The sequence below is a fragment of the Aegilops tauschii genome, chromosome 4, assembly GCF_002575655.3.
Source record: "Aegilops tauschii subsp. strangulata cultivar AL8/78 chromosome 4, Aet v6.0, whole genome shotgun sequence".
NCBI classification, from domain to species: domain Eukaryota; kingdom Viridiplantae; phylum Streptophyta; class Magnoliopsida; order Poales; family Poaceae; genus Aegilops; species Aegilops tauschii.
In genome coordinates, this window is record NC_053038.3 from 430,894,334 (window position 1) to 430,908,636 (window position 14,303).

At 48.3% G+C, this 14,303-nt stretch overlaps 1 protein-coding gene across 1 annotated transcript; it reads left to right on the plus strand.

The window, feature by feature from the left end:
• Window positions 1-400: 400 nt before the first annotated feature.
• On the plus strand, window positions 401-742 carry LOC109753214 (putative cysteine proteinase inhibitor 7). Its single transcript, XM_020312131.4, has one exon. It carries the CDS (start codon window positions 401-403, stop codon window positions 740-742), a length of 342 nt encoding a protein of 113 aa, XP_020167720.1.
• Window positions 743-14,303: the final 13,561 nt, after the last annotated feature.

Sequence of the window (14,303 nt, forward strand, 5' to 3'; positions counted from 1 at the left end):
CAAAGCGCGTGTCTGTTTTGGTCGGCCGGTTGGAGTTGCTCTTAGGGGGGGGGGGGGGGGGGAGCACTGGATGTGAACATATAGTGGGCCACATTAGCTATGTCTGGTTGGGGATGCTCTTAATTTCAATACCAATTAAATCATACTACTAGATATACCCCAAAGTGATGCAAAGGCCGGGGTCATCCTCTTTTTTTTTAAAGAAGGATATACCATAAAATTTCCTAAAAAAATAGATATACCACAAAAACTTAATGCGTACAATTAATTCTAACTATTTAATGCATTTAATCTATTCTCCTTAAATACTCCGGAATTCCTCCTCCTCTCCCCACTTCATCTCATTCGCTGCAAACTCCACCTCAAGGCAGGATTAGCCGTTGCCCGCAACCCAGCAACCATGAGAACTAGCATCCTCCTCCTCCTTGCCGCTCTTGGTGCCGTCTCTATCATCGCCACACCTACAGCGCTCGACGGGGAATGGCAACCGATCAAGAACGTCACCGACCCACATGTCCAGGACCTCGGCAGTTGGGCGGTGGCGCAACACAACAAGGTGTCCATCTCCAGGCTCAGGTCCGCCATGGTGCTGAGCGGCGAAGTGCAGATTGTGGCCGGCGTGGAGTACCGACTCGACGTCCAAGCATTGCAGGGTGATGGCAAGGACGCCATGTATAAGGCAGAGGTGTTCGAGCAGGGCTGGCCGACCAACACAACTCGCAATCTCATCTCCTTCGAATAGATCGACCGAGCGACCAAAGTTGATCCAGTACTATGAGCGACTATTGTTGTACCTTTTTTTGTTGCAATAAAAAATCTCGAGAACTGGGTGCCTCTTTTCACAATCGAGAAAAGGTGATTTTTCATTGGGTCGTGCTACGTGTCCGCCTCCTCGCGAGCTATCCGATTATATGGAGGGAGACGTCCGTTCAATTTCATGAAACAATGCTTTTGTTGCAAAGCCTCCTCTTATCTAATTTTTTGTAACAAGACTCATGTTACAAAATTTATTTTTCTAATTTTCTGCAACAAGATCTTTGTTGCAAAAACTTTTCTTCTCTAATATTTTACAACAAGACTCATGTTGCAAAACTTCTTATTCTCTAATTTTCTGCAACATGATCCTTGTTGCAAAACTTCCTCTCTATTTTTCTGCAACAAGACCCTTGTTGCAAAACCTCAATTGCAACATTACCAAACATCTCCACCCTCTTCTATGTATTCCTGCAACAAGACTATTGTTGTGAAAACTTGCAAGAACACCGAGGACTGCAATAGAGAGAACACCCCGTGGTCTCCGTAGCACCCGTGTTTTTGCAGCAGAGGATGGACGCCAGTGGCTGCCGCCGATGTGGTGGGGCTGCAGCAGCATGCTTGTTTGAGAAGAGGTGAGGATGGGATCCATGGAAATAGGCAGGGGATGGAGAGATAGAGGTAGGGGATGGAAGGGTCAACAGAAGAATGTGTGGCTGTTGGGATAAAGATAGAAGTGAGCGGTTGATGTGCCCCACGTGGGACGCATGGCTAACGGGGAAGGCCGCGGACGCGAGTGACCATCCATCGGCTGATTAGTAGCGTTTCCTTTTTTCATTTCCAAAAAATAAAAGAAAAATATGATATATATTTTTCATGCAAGAGTTCGGAAGCTCGATAGATAGATAGAACTTTCTAACAAATCGCATGGGATACAGTGTTTTGGTGCCGAGCCTCAGATGCACCTGGTACCCTGTCCGTTGCATATTATGTTTTGATTCGGAAAATTAGTTGTCAGATGAAAGGTCTACTGCGTGGGTAAATAGCGTACTCAACATATATGTTCTACTTTCTTTGTTTTATAATATAGCGCGTATGAATGTTTTGAAAAGTCAAACTTTACAAACTTTGATTAAGTTTATAGAGAAAACAAATGTATGAAACTATGTCTTATGACGATCTAATTATATGTGTATGGTCATCTAGCTGTAAATGTTTTTCTTGACAAACTTGGTCAAGTTGGTGAGGTTTAACTTTTCAAAAAACACACTACATTATGAAATGAAGGGAATAGTAAACTGCACGTACTTCTTTTTTTTAATGAACTGCACATGTTTCTTGCATGTCGTCAGCTACCAAAATCAAGAAGCATGTAAAAAGTATGATGAATTTTGGACTCAAACAGGTGTAAAAATACGAATCAGACTTTGGGTTATATTTCTTAATCAGATAAACATGTTGATTCTCCTATCTTGACTTGGAGGACACACCAAGGTTTCAAAGGTTTCCTGTCTAGACACAGAGCCGCCTTATAGCTCGACTTCTAGCAGTTATAGAGTGGCCCACCTGTCTGGCCCATAAGAGATAGTCTGCAACCCGAGGACCCCTTAGTCCAGTACTCCCTCACCTACAACTACAATCCCAGTTGCGAGTCAAGGGTGGCATTGCAACTGGGACAAATACTACAGGACTCCAGTTGCGATTCGAGCGTGGACTCACAACTCGGAGGAGAATAAACTATGGTTCCAGTTGCAGTCGAGGGTGGACTTGCAACTATGACAACAAACAACTACGTGGCCCAGTTGCGAGTTAGGGCTTGAGTTGCAAATGGGACGACAAAACAACTACGGGGCCAGTTGTGAGTCGAATGTGGACTTGCAATTGGGACACCTACAACTACGGGGTCAGTTGTGAGTCGAAGATGGACTTGCAACTGAGGCAGCGAGGCCAGTTGCGAGTCGGTGGTGGGATTGCAACTAGGATGAAAACAAACTACGCACTCAGTTGCGAGTCGAGTATTGTCGTGGAATTGTCACGGCAGATGTCCCAAAGTGAGGACTTAGTCATGAGGCCAACGCATCTATGTGGTAGCTTGAGAGGGGTTGATTGGAATCGAGAGACGCAACACAAGACACGGATTTAGACAGCTTCGGGCCCCGGGAAACATCATCCGGTAATAGCCCTACATGTTGTTTGTGGCTAGGTCTCATTATGCTCATGAGGGAGTCGCCGCATAAACCGGCTCTCCTTTAGTTGTGTCTAGCCTTAGCGATTCTTTTTCTGTCCCTCTTGGAGTGCCCTGGCCCTCCTTATATATGTTGAAGGGGCGGGTTACATGACTAGTCCTAATTGGATTAGGATAACTCTATTACAAGTGGAGTCCTAGTCTTGCTTCCTTTGTAGGAGAATAATCCTTATGCCTTTCCTCTTAAGCCGGCCCACCATCATATGAACCGGCCTTCTGGGCCTTGGGCCTTGTCATCCATCTGACCCGCCGTCGGGGTCATCAGTGAATCGCTAAGTATCAGCCGGGTCTCTGGTGAGTCGCCAAGTCCGGCCGGGTCATACCGCGGGGTATATCCCCGACATTAGCCCCCAGTTTAATTTGGATTTATCCATGTTAAAATGATCTGCAACATAAACACAAGAACAAATTTAACAGGTTGTGCTCCGGGTTAAATATTCTTGTAAGCCGGCACCTGAATATCCTTAAGTCCTTGTCATTTCCTTCTTAATACGTATCTCATAGCAAATCTCCTTTAGCAGATATGTTCAAACTTTGCCAATGCAAAAAATCCGGGCACTCTTTCTGAAAAATCCGGGTCAACAGACCAGCTTCATAATCAATTTGCTGACATTGTTTTCTTGTAGAAAAATATTATAAAGAATAATCAATTTGACTTGACTTCCGATGCTCTAGCTTGACAGAAATATTGGTCTTGAAATACTCATCTGATTTTCAGCCAGCTTAAAGATGTAAAACTTGCCAGTTTATCATTGCCAAAACTGCCGAGTTATAAAACAGATGATACCGGGTCATAACTGTTGCAGACGCCGGATCATGTAATTGATCTTTTTGAGTTATTCAGGCCAAGACTGATAATATGATCCCTGACTTACTCAAAACTGATAACTTTGGAGATATTCCTTCCTTATATGCATATTACCTGTAGCCCCCAAGTCTTTAAGAGGAGAACATAGTGATAGCTTAAGATTTGCTTCAATATAAATGTTGCAACTTTGAAGAAATCCAGATTGTTCATCTCAATCATTAGTCAAAACTAAATATTCCACATATGTAGCCCCCAAGTGACGGGTTGTCACGCTTGCAGCAACCTGGGACTTGTAATTGCCTTATGTTCATAAAAACTTCAACCAGTGTAGCCCCCAAGGGCCGGGTCATTATACAATAATGAGCAGGGACTTTGCAGATATGATCATGTAGACTTAAACAGCAACGTGTAGCTCCCAAGGGCCGGCTCAGTAAGATAATACTGAGCTGGGACTTCATCAAAAACAACATCATATGATGTAACCCCTACCATGGGGCTCGAACCCACGTCCATAAGGTTAAGAACCTTGTACTCTACCAACTGAGCAGTGGATCGTTCAATATAATATATTAAAGTTTGTATACCTTGAATTTTTGACAGGAGCAATCGGTAGCCCCCAAGGGCCGGCTCATAACGATGTGATGAGTCGGGACTTCAATAAAGTGAGCAAAAAATGACTTTGCATTAGCCCCCAAGTGCCATGGTGCATGCTGGCAGTGACATGGGACTTGCATATTTGATGTAATCTCAATTTGAATAATGTAGCCCCCAAGTGCCGGGTCGTAAGCCTGCAGCGAGTCGGGACTATTGCTTCCATTGTAGAATAAATCATATCCATTGATAAGATAATAGCCATTGCGCAAAAGCGACTTTGAAAACCTCAATCATAATACTGGTTATTGGTAAGCATAATAAAAATCCAGCCATGTTGGCTATTAAAGATTTGAATAATATAACCTGGTTTGAAAACCGGTTCCTGCCATATAAACCGGTATATCCATGCACATATGATACATGCTATGATGATGTAATGACGATGCAATGTATGATGATGTATGTGTATGATGCAATGTATGATGATGTATGTGTAGGATGACAGAATACTTCAATGAAACTAGCCTGAGCCACTGGAAGGTACGTGCTTTCCGTGAGCCTGACTCACAGTACCCAATCGATATTTGAACCTAGATAAAGTCAGGTCTTACTTTATAGACTTATCAGGAGTATGCGGGGTCAGAGTAACAGCATACATCACGGGCCGATTTATCCAAGTTTCAAGGAAGGCAGCTTATAAAGCCTGGATCTATCATGACTATCTGTACGCCGTGCTCTCGCATGACAAACTGCCATTTGAACCTTAACAAGCTCAGGATCTCTGGTCGAATACGCCGTAAAAGATTGATCGTTAAGAGTTTGGTGGGTCAATCAGGATTACCCGATGGAGTTGAAGCAGCTGGCTACAGGTAGGATGACCCGGAAAGGTTATATTCTCTTTGGTCGAATACGCCTATGTTTGAGTATAACCTGGTAAAAAGGGTAGTCACGCTATGTTCTCTTTGGTCGAATACGCCTATGTTTGAACAAGAAGCCCCCCAATGACATACTTACAAGTTGTGCTCATCGGTACCTATGTTTGAACTATGCATCAAACTCTCTTTGGTCCCTGTAACTCGGGCATCAAGCCTCCAAGTGATTTGTAATAAGGCGTGTAAGCCGGATCGGATACCCATGTTTGAACTGTGCATCATGGCAACAAATTCTCTTTGGCAACCTTTAATTTTTTCTGAGAACTCAAACTTTGCGAGAGAAATATTCTTCTTGAGCCGGAATTTTAAACCAGATTTGGGAGCTTCAGAGCTTTGTAGGAGAACAGATTTCCCTTGAACCGGATTGTGAACCGGATATTAAGAGCTTCAGTGCTTTGTAGGAGACGGATTTCCCTTGAGCCGGATTGTGAACCGGAATTTTCATTTGGAGCCGGAAATTTCCCGACGGCCTTTAAATTTTCACCAATAAGACAGTAGCCTCCGGGACCGGGCTACTTTGCCTCCAATGACCCGGGGTTCTTGAATCCTGCTGAAACTTGCAACATTTGCTGAGTCATGTCATTGTAGCCCCCGAGTCTTAAGATGACTCGAGGAGTTGTCTTGAGATTCTCCATATTTGACCGCGATATAAACCGGCATGAGTCATTTAACAGCCCAGTGATATAATAGTCCCTTTTGCAGTAAACAACTTGTCCTGCATTGGAGAACTTGCAAGCCAGAGTAATTGCTCTTTTAAAGAAAGCAATATGTAATATAAAAATATACTGGATGGACTTCACCTGATATGTCAGGCCAGAAATTATCCACCGTGGAGTTGATGATCACCATGGTGAAGCTGAAATCAATCACGGCCGAGTCGTCCACGGGAGTAGATAGATGAGTTGTCCATGGTATTGTAAACCGGCACAGACGAGTGAGCCGGCCGCGGTGTTGTTGTTGTAGACTAGGCCGCAGAGGCGGCGGCTTGCACACATATTTGTTCAACAATGCGGTATGGTTGGATGCTGGCGCTTTGATAATATTGGCGCAAGCTTATATCCGTGACATAACGATCATTCTTGCAATGAATAATTGTCATGCACAGAAAACATCGCGAGCCAGAGTAATTGTTCTTGGATAAATTGATATGTACTTAAAAATAGATAGAAAAAATAGCACCTGGTATTTTTATCAGATGAACCCGGATGCTGATAGTGGATAAATACATCTCCTCTGGCTTTTCCATGCAATAGTGCTAGTAGCTTTAAACTTCTATACAACGGCCACCACCCTCCTTATCGTTTACTTTTGTAATGAGCTTTTGGACTGATTTGTTTTCAACTTCGGGGGTAGTAGGCGACATGAATATACATACTGCAATTGAGGTCACATAGTAGTACTCCTTCCGTTCTTGCGCATAGACTCCAGCACAAGCACCAATGTGTGCGCTGTTTTTTTTTGGACAGGATTTGTCCCAGAGTGTTAGTATACAGGTACGCTGGCCACTGTTTGTCCCATGCGAGCATCCACAGTCAGCAAGCAAAAAACGGCAACGGAGCGAGATGCTGACCAAGGACATGGCGGCGCCGTCCGTGGACATTTGACGCAGATGGCTCCTTTGAGCCGCTGCCTCTGCCGCACAAGAAGCGGTCGCCGGCAAACTGCGGGGCAGCCGGCGCAAGGCAAAGGAGCACACGGCGAGGGCCAGATTAGAGCGGAGCAGAGAGGCCAACCCGGTCAGTGCGGAGGTGAGTCGGACAGCTGCGCGCACCCCCTTTGAACAGTCAATGCATGAACCGGCGGCCGGAGGCCTGCAGCAGCCAGACGGCTATGGGCACGAAACGCAGCTGGGACAGCGTGAAGGAGAAGGTGGGTCGAGCAAAGGCCGCAACGGCGGAGCTGCAAATGCGGTAGCGGCTCGGGGCAGCAGCGGTGGACGGCGGAGCGGTGCCGCGCAAGGGTGCAGAGCGACGGCGGAGACGCAGCCGGCCCGAGGTTGCGGCGACTTGGAGCAGAGGGCGGCTTCGGGGACGGCGACTTAACAGGGCGGTGGCTCAGAACGGCCACGGCAAACGGATTTTCCTTCCAGCAGACAGAACAAGTACTCACCATTATTCCTTTCAGATTTTGCTTTAATATGTTTGATTGCATCTTTGAGAAGCAGCACCATGACGATGAGAAGGCATCAAATATCAATCTTCAAATATCTCCAGTATATATGCTAGAAAGGTCCAGCCAGTTCAACTTCAGAGATAGGATGCGAACGACAACCGCTCAAAGGCAGCAAAAGTGAACCGCCGCGGCGTGTTGCAAGGCCGCGGGAGTGGAGGTGTGGCATCTCGTGGAGACTGCAGTAAAGGCAGTCGTGGCTTGGCGACGAAGCGATTTGGATCGGACGCACCGGCGGCTCATGGCAGAAGGTAGCGGCGGCTCAAAGCGAAATTGTTAGAAAGGAGAGAGGGAGATTGGTGGAATTGTTGTTGTATTGCTTGAGCCTCATGGGCATATATATAAGTGTACAATGATCTACTTGGAGTACAAGACAAGCCAGAACAAATCCTAGTCTATCTCGTCTTTCCTAATAATCATGATACTCAACATCCTTCCGCAGTCACAACGGTAGCGACGCAGACGGTGAGACTGAAGAAGAATCCGAAAGCAAGCCGACGGACACAAACCCCCACAGTCGTAACGGTCGATGCATCGCGGAGTCGTGGCTGGAGTGAAAACCGACGAGGTTGCTCAAGCAAGGCGGTAGCCCTTTGTGCCGTTTGTCGATGTAGCCGAGAGCGTGGGTGGTGGAGCCGTGGTCGAGGTAGCCGTGTGAAAAATGTCGTGGTCGATGTCGAGTCGGGGAGCCGGTGTCGAGGATGTCGCCGTGGAGCCGCGGGCGCAAGGAGGCGCCGAGTTAGCATGGGCGCATTGGTGTCGACGTAGTGATGCGCCGGGAAGAAGATGTTGTTGACGACGCGTCGCGGCGGGTTTGCCAAGCCCAGAGACACATCGTAGACGAAGGCACACACCGGTGTTGCCAGCACTGGGCATGCGTAGACGGACGAAGACAAAGTTGATGAAGCGCCGCACCAGGCTTGCCAGGCCCGGGGACACGTCATGGACGAAGGCATACATCGGTGTTGCCAGCACCAGGCATGCATAGACGAGGACCTGCACAAGCTGTACGCCATGTCGGAGAAGTCAGAGAGGCCAGCAGAGAAGGACTCGACGACGGTTGCGGCGTCAATCAGCGCGGGGCCGATGTCGCCTGCGGTTGTCGGAGTAGACGAAATGGTCGGGGTAGATGACGGCGACGCTGGCGAGGGGCTGGTGCTGGACGAAGACGAAGGAGGTGGACGGGCGGCGGCGGCGGCCAAAGAAGAGCGGCAGCAGCGGCCTGACGGCGACGGCGGCTAGGTTAGGAGCGCGGCGGCGGTGCTCGAAGTAGGCGAAGAACCCGACAGCATGACGAAGACCGGCACGGACGGTGGCGTTCCCGCGCCAAGGGAGGCGGCGCGACGCATACCACGGGAAGTCAACGCGCGTGGACAACGAAGTGGACCGTGGGCCGCCGCGTTACGGCCCGAAGGGGCGACGCAACGGCGGCGGGCAGGTCGGGGTGACGGCGGGAAGACCTCGGGGCGGCGGCAGGGACCGCGGGCCGCGGCGCGACAGCCCGAAGGGGCGGCGCGGCGGAGGAGCGCGGGTCGGTGCAACCGCGGGGACGGCCTCGGGACGGCGGCGTGGACCGCGTGCCACACTCGCTACGGCCCGACCGGGCGACGCAGGGGCGGCGCGAGAGTCGGTGCGGCCACGGGGACGACCTGGAGCGGACGGCCTCTGGGCGGCGGTGGACCGCGGGGCGCTGTACTACGACCCGAAGGGGCGACGCAGCGGTGACGCGGGTCGGTGCAGCCGGGAGAAGAACCACGGGGCGGTGGCGCTGCGGCCCGACGGGGTGACGCAGCGGCAGCCCATTGCTCGATCGGTAGAGGGGCGCGCTGAACTCGGGGCGGTCTTCACGGGGCCTGCGAAGGCGCGCGCAACCGACGGGCCAGGTCGGTCGCACGATGTAGATGAGGCGGATCGCGGCGGCGGTCGGGTGATCAATCCGATCGCGCGCGAGGTCGGGGACGCCGCTCGGTGGAGGCACAGGCGGCGGAGTCCGAGATGAAGCCGGCGGTGGCGGGCGGCTATGATTGGCCGCCGCATGGCGCGAGGCCGCCGGGTCGGGGTGATGCAGGAGTCCCGGTCGGAGCAAGGCGGTGACGGCTGGCATAGATCGACGGGCGGGCCGTCACGCGAACGGCGGGGGTGAAGGGCCGCCGCAAAAGCTTCAGAGTGCTGGCTCTGGCATCGGAGGCTAGGACATGCTGGCATGAGGAACTTACTCACTCTCGCAAAGAAGAAGCATGTCATAGGCATCGAGGGCGTCAAGTTCAAGAAGGATCACTTGTGTGGTGCCTGCGAAGCTGGAAAGATGACTAGGGCCAAGCATCCTTCGAAGACAATCATGACGACATCTCAACCCTTCGAGCTGCTACACATGGACTTATTTGGCCCTACTCACGACTCTACTCTCAGTACTACTTCTTCTATCTATGGCTTCGTCATTGTTGATGATTATTCAAGATATACATGGGTGCACATAATTCTCTACAAGACTGAAGTGCAGGATGTCTTCAGACGCTTCGCCAACCGTGCCATGAACAACTATGGCGTCAAGATAAAGCATATCAGGAGTGACAACGGCACAGAGTTCAAGAACACCGGCCTCGACCTTTATTTGGATACATTGGGAATCACTCATGAGTTCTCCGCTCCGTACACACCTCAGCAGAATGGCATCGTGGAGCGCAAGAACAGAACACTCATTGAGATGGCTCGGACGATGCTCGATGAATACAAGACACCAAGAAAGTTCTGGCCTGAAGCTATTGATACTGCATGCCATGTCATCAACCGTGTTTATCTTCACAAGCTTCTGAAGAAAACATCCTATGAACTCCTCACTGGTAAGAAGCCAAATGTCAGTTACTTCAGAGTATTTGGTGCTAGGTGCTGGATCAAGGATCCACATCACACTTCAAAATTTGCACCGAAAGCACATGAAGGTTTTATGCTTGGTTACGGAAAGGATTCGCACTCCTACAGAGTCTTCAACCTCTTTCACTATAAAGTGGTTCAAACTGTGGATGTGCGGTTCGATTAGACTAACGGCTCACAAAGAGCACCTGCCAAATGTGCTAGATGAAGTTCCACCTAGTGAATCCATCAAGCTAATGGGAACTGGAGAAACCATACCGACTGATCCACACCCTGAAGAGGAACTTATCATTTCTGTACCTAATCAACCTGAAGACAATGCTCAGCCTGAAGACAATCCTCCTAATGATGACAATGATCAGCAAGAGCAAAATCTTCGTCCGGCTCATCCTCGATTTGCAAATGAAATACAAATTGAGAAGATAATTGACAGCATCAATGCGCCTGGTCCACTCACTCGTTCAAGAGCAACACAGCTAGCAAATTTCTGTGGGCACTTTGCATTTGTCTCAATATCTGAACCCAAGAAAGTTGTTGAAGCCTTCATGGAACCTGAATGGATTCAAGCTATGCAAGAAGAGCTTCAACAGTTCAAGCTGAACAATGTCTGGGAACTTGTCAAGCGTCCTGACCCCCGCAAGCACAACATAATAGGCACAAAATAGATATATTGCAACAAACAAGATGAGCATGGTCAAGTTGTCAGAAACAAGGCTCGTCTCGTTGCTCAAGGATACACTCAAATTGAAGGAATTGACTTCAATGAAACATTTGCTCCTGTGGCTAGGCTTGAAGCTATTCGCATACTGCTAGCCTATGCTAACCATCACAACATCTTGCTGTATCAAATGGATGTGAAGAGTGCATTTCTCAACAGCAAGATTGAAGAAGAAGTGTATGTCGCACAACCTCCTGGCTTTGAAAATCCAAAACATCCTGATATGGTGTACAAGCTAAACAAGGCACTAAATGGCCTCAAACAAGCCCCTCGCGCTTGGTATGACACGCTCAAAGACTTCCTGAAGAGCAAAGGCTTCAAACATGGTTCCCTGGATCCCACACTCTTCACGAAGACATATGATGGTTGTAAGTGCATCTATTGCCACCCCTAGTTGGTTTTGGAGTATTGACGACAAACCTGGTTGAGGGACTAATGTGTTTGTGAGAATTGCAGGATAACACAGGTAGTAGTCCCTCATTGAGTCGGTTTACCTACCGGAGATGACCCCTAAAAATGTATGAAGACATTGAAGACAATGGTGGTATGTGAAGATATTCACATTGAAGACTATGACAAGAGAAGGCATTGCGTGAAGACTATGGAGCGCGAAGACTTAGTTGTTTCGTTGTTTCCTTTTCTTCTTGGTTGAGTCATAGGAACCACCGTACTGTTAAGTGGGGTCCCAGTGAACAAAGTCAGAGTGACTGAAGTGATGCTCAACCAAAATCCTATGTCTTCGAGCGAAGACAATGAGAGCAAATCTTATCCAGAGCTGGATGAGTCAGCTTTACTTGTAGCCCAAGTAAAGTTGCCGCATGTGTTCGAAATCTGACCATTGGAACACGTGTCAGTTCCTTAGTGACCCAGGGTCATTTCGGACAAATCAGGTCGGGTTGCCTAGTGGCTATAAATAGCCGACCACTACACCATAAATTGGTGGCTGCTCAGAGTTAGTGTACGGCTTTTGTCGTTTGAGAGCAACCCACCTCCGAAGCTTTTGAGAGAGAGAAATCCTTGCGAGGACAAATCCCAAACACCCAGAGCCAAAGAGTGTTAGTCATCACTGAAGTCTTTTTGTCTGCGTGACCTGAAGACTTGTTACACTTGAGAACCGTGAATCCTCCAGCCGGTTAGGCGTCGCGTTCTGAGCATCCAAGAGTCATTGTGGATCGCTGGTGAACGAAGTCTATGAAGGTTTGGAAGTCTACCTTGAAGACTTACCAGAGTGATTGGGCGAGGACTGGGTGTCCTTAGCTCAAGGGGAATAAGGCGAAGACGCGGTCTTCTGAGTTGAATCTCAGCCTCCCTAACCAGATGTACAGTTGTCACAGCAACTGGAACTGGTCCAACAAATCCTTTGTCTTCACCAAGTGACTGGTTCTATCCTCTCCCTCTCTTTACTTACAGTATGTCTTCGTGAAGTCATTGCCTGCTTGCATGACCTGTTTGACTTCACTGTGTGACTTCCATCGTTGATTGGCTTCATACTATCTTCCGTCCTTATCTTTACTACCTAGCTGCTATTAGTCTTCGTACTTTCACTTCATTGAATACTTGACTATGGCTTGCCTAGTGTAGTCTACCTTCTGCTGCATATCAATAGGTTCATTTCTATTGTTTGTCTTCGAAACTCTCATGTTTTGAAGACTTTCATAAAAATTGCCTATTCACCCCCCCTCTAGTCGATAACTAGCACTTTCAATTGGTATCGGAGCAAGGTACTCCCTTGTTCTGTGTGATTCAGTTTAACCACCTGGAGTTTTAGCTATGTCGACTGCAGGGATAATCAAAGTCTCCGCTGCTTGCCCCGTCTTCGATGGAACTGAATATCCCTACTGGAAGAATAAGATGCGCATGCATCTTGAAGCCATTGATGTCGACCTCTGGTATGTCGTCAAGAATGGCGTTCCCAAGACTGGTGAAGGTGTCACCCTGCTGATGTCAAGAAGTTCATTCAACTGGATTCTACTGCCAAGAACATCATATGTGGTCATCTGACCAAAGGACAGTATGGCCATGTGAGTGCTCTAGAAACGTCGAAGCTAGTCTGGGACTGGCTCTCCAAGGTCAACGAAGGCGTCTCAACCCAGAGAGATCAAAGGATCAGTGTTCTTCGCAACCTCTTCAACCGCTTCAAGAGAAACGACAATGAGAATGTGCAGACCACGTTTGATCGGCTCACTGACATCACAAATGAGCTTCGTGCTCTCGGCACCACTGAGATCACCAAGCATGAAATCGTCAAGACACTACTGAGATCACTTGACAGCTCGTTCGACACCCTTGCCCTCATGATACAAGAACGCCCTGACTTCAAGACACTTGATCCGTCTGATATACTTGAGAGGCTCAACACACATGAGTTCCAGCTATCTGAGAAAAGAGATATCTATGGTCCCAACTACGGCCGAACTCGTGCTTTGAAGGCAAAAGTTGTTTCCTCATCTGAAGAAGAATCTGACTGCAGTTCTGATGATCCTGAAGACATTGGAAAGGAACTTGCTATGCTTGTGAAGAAGTTCCAGAAGTTCACTAAGAAGAAGGGTTTTAGAAAGTCTTCACGATCTAGCTCAAGAAATGATGAAGCTTCCACTCATGACTACAAGAAGAGAACATGTCACAAGTGCAAGAAACCTGGACACTACATCTCTGAGTGTCCACAGTGGGACAATGAGAACAAGAAGAAGAAGAAGAGCAAGGAATATGATTCTGATGACAAGAAGAAGAAGAAATCCTCAAAGTCTTCTTCCAAGTCCTCATCCAAGTCTTCATCTCATAAGAAGAGCTCATCTGGCAAGGCTCGTGCTTTTGTCGGCAAGGAGATGGATTCAGAGGAGGAGTCTGCTTCTGAGGAGGCGGAGGTGGAGTCTGAGGAGGAGTCCGACCCTGGCGTTGCAAGTCTGGCTCTAGCTACAGCCTACGTTGCCAAGTCCATCTTCAACACTGAAGACAATGGCTCCGTCACCAACGCTGAAGCTAATGACAAGGACGACTCTGCTCCCACCTACTGCTTCATGGCACGTGGTGCCAAGGTAAAATCACGCGATGCTTACTTTCAAACATCTAGTGAAGATGACTCTAGTTGTGAATCCAAACCCAGCTACAAAACACTTGCTAAAATTGCAACTGAACAACAGAAAGCTATGGAACATACTCAAAAACTGTTAGATAAAAGCGATGACCTGTTGGACGCTGAAATGACCCGTTCTC

Bases quoted from the DNA above. Each gene is read 5' to 3' on its own strand.
- LOC109753214 (XM_020312131.4), top strand. From the start codon at position 401: ATGAGAACTAGCATCCTCCTCCTCCTTGCCGCTCTTGGTGCCGTCTCT.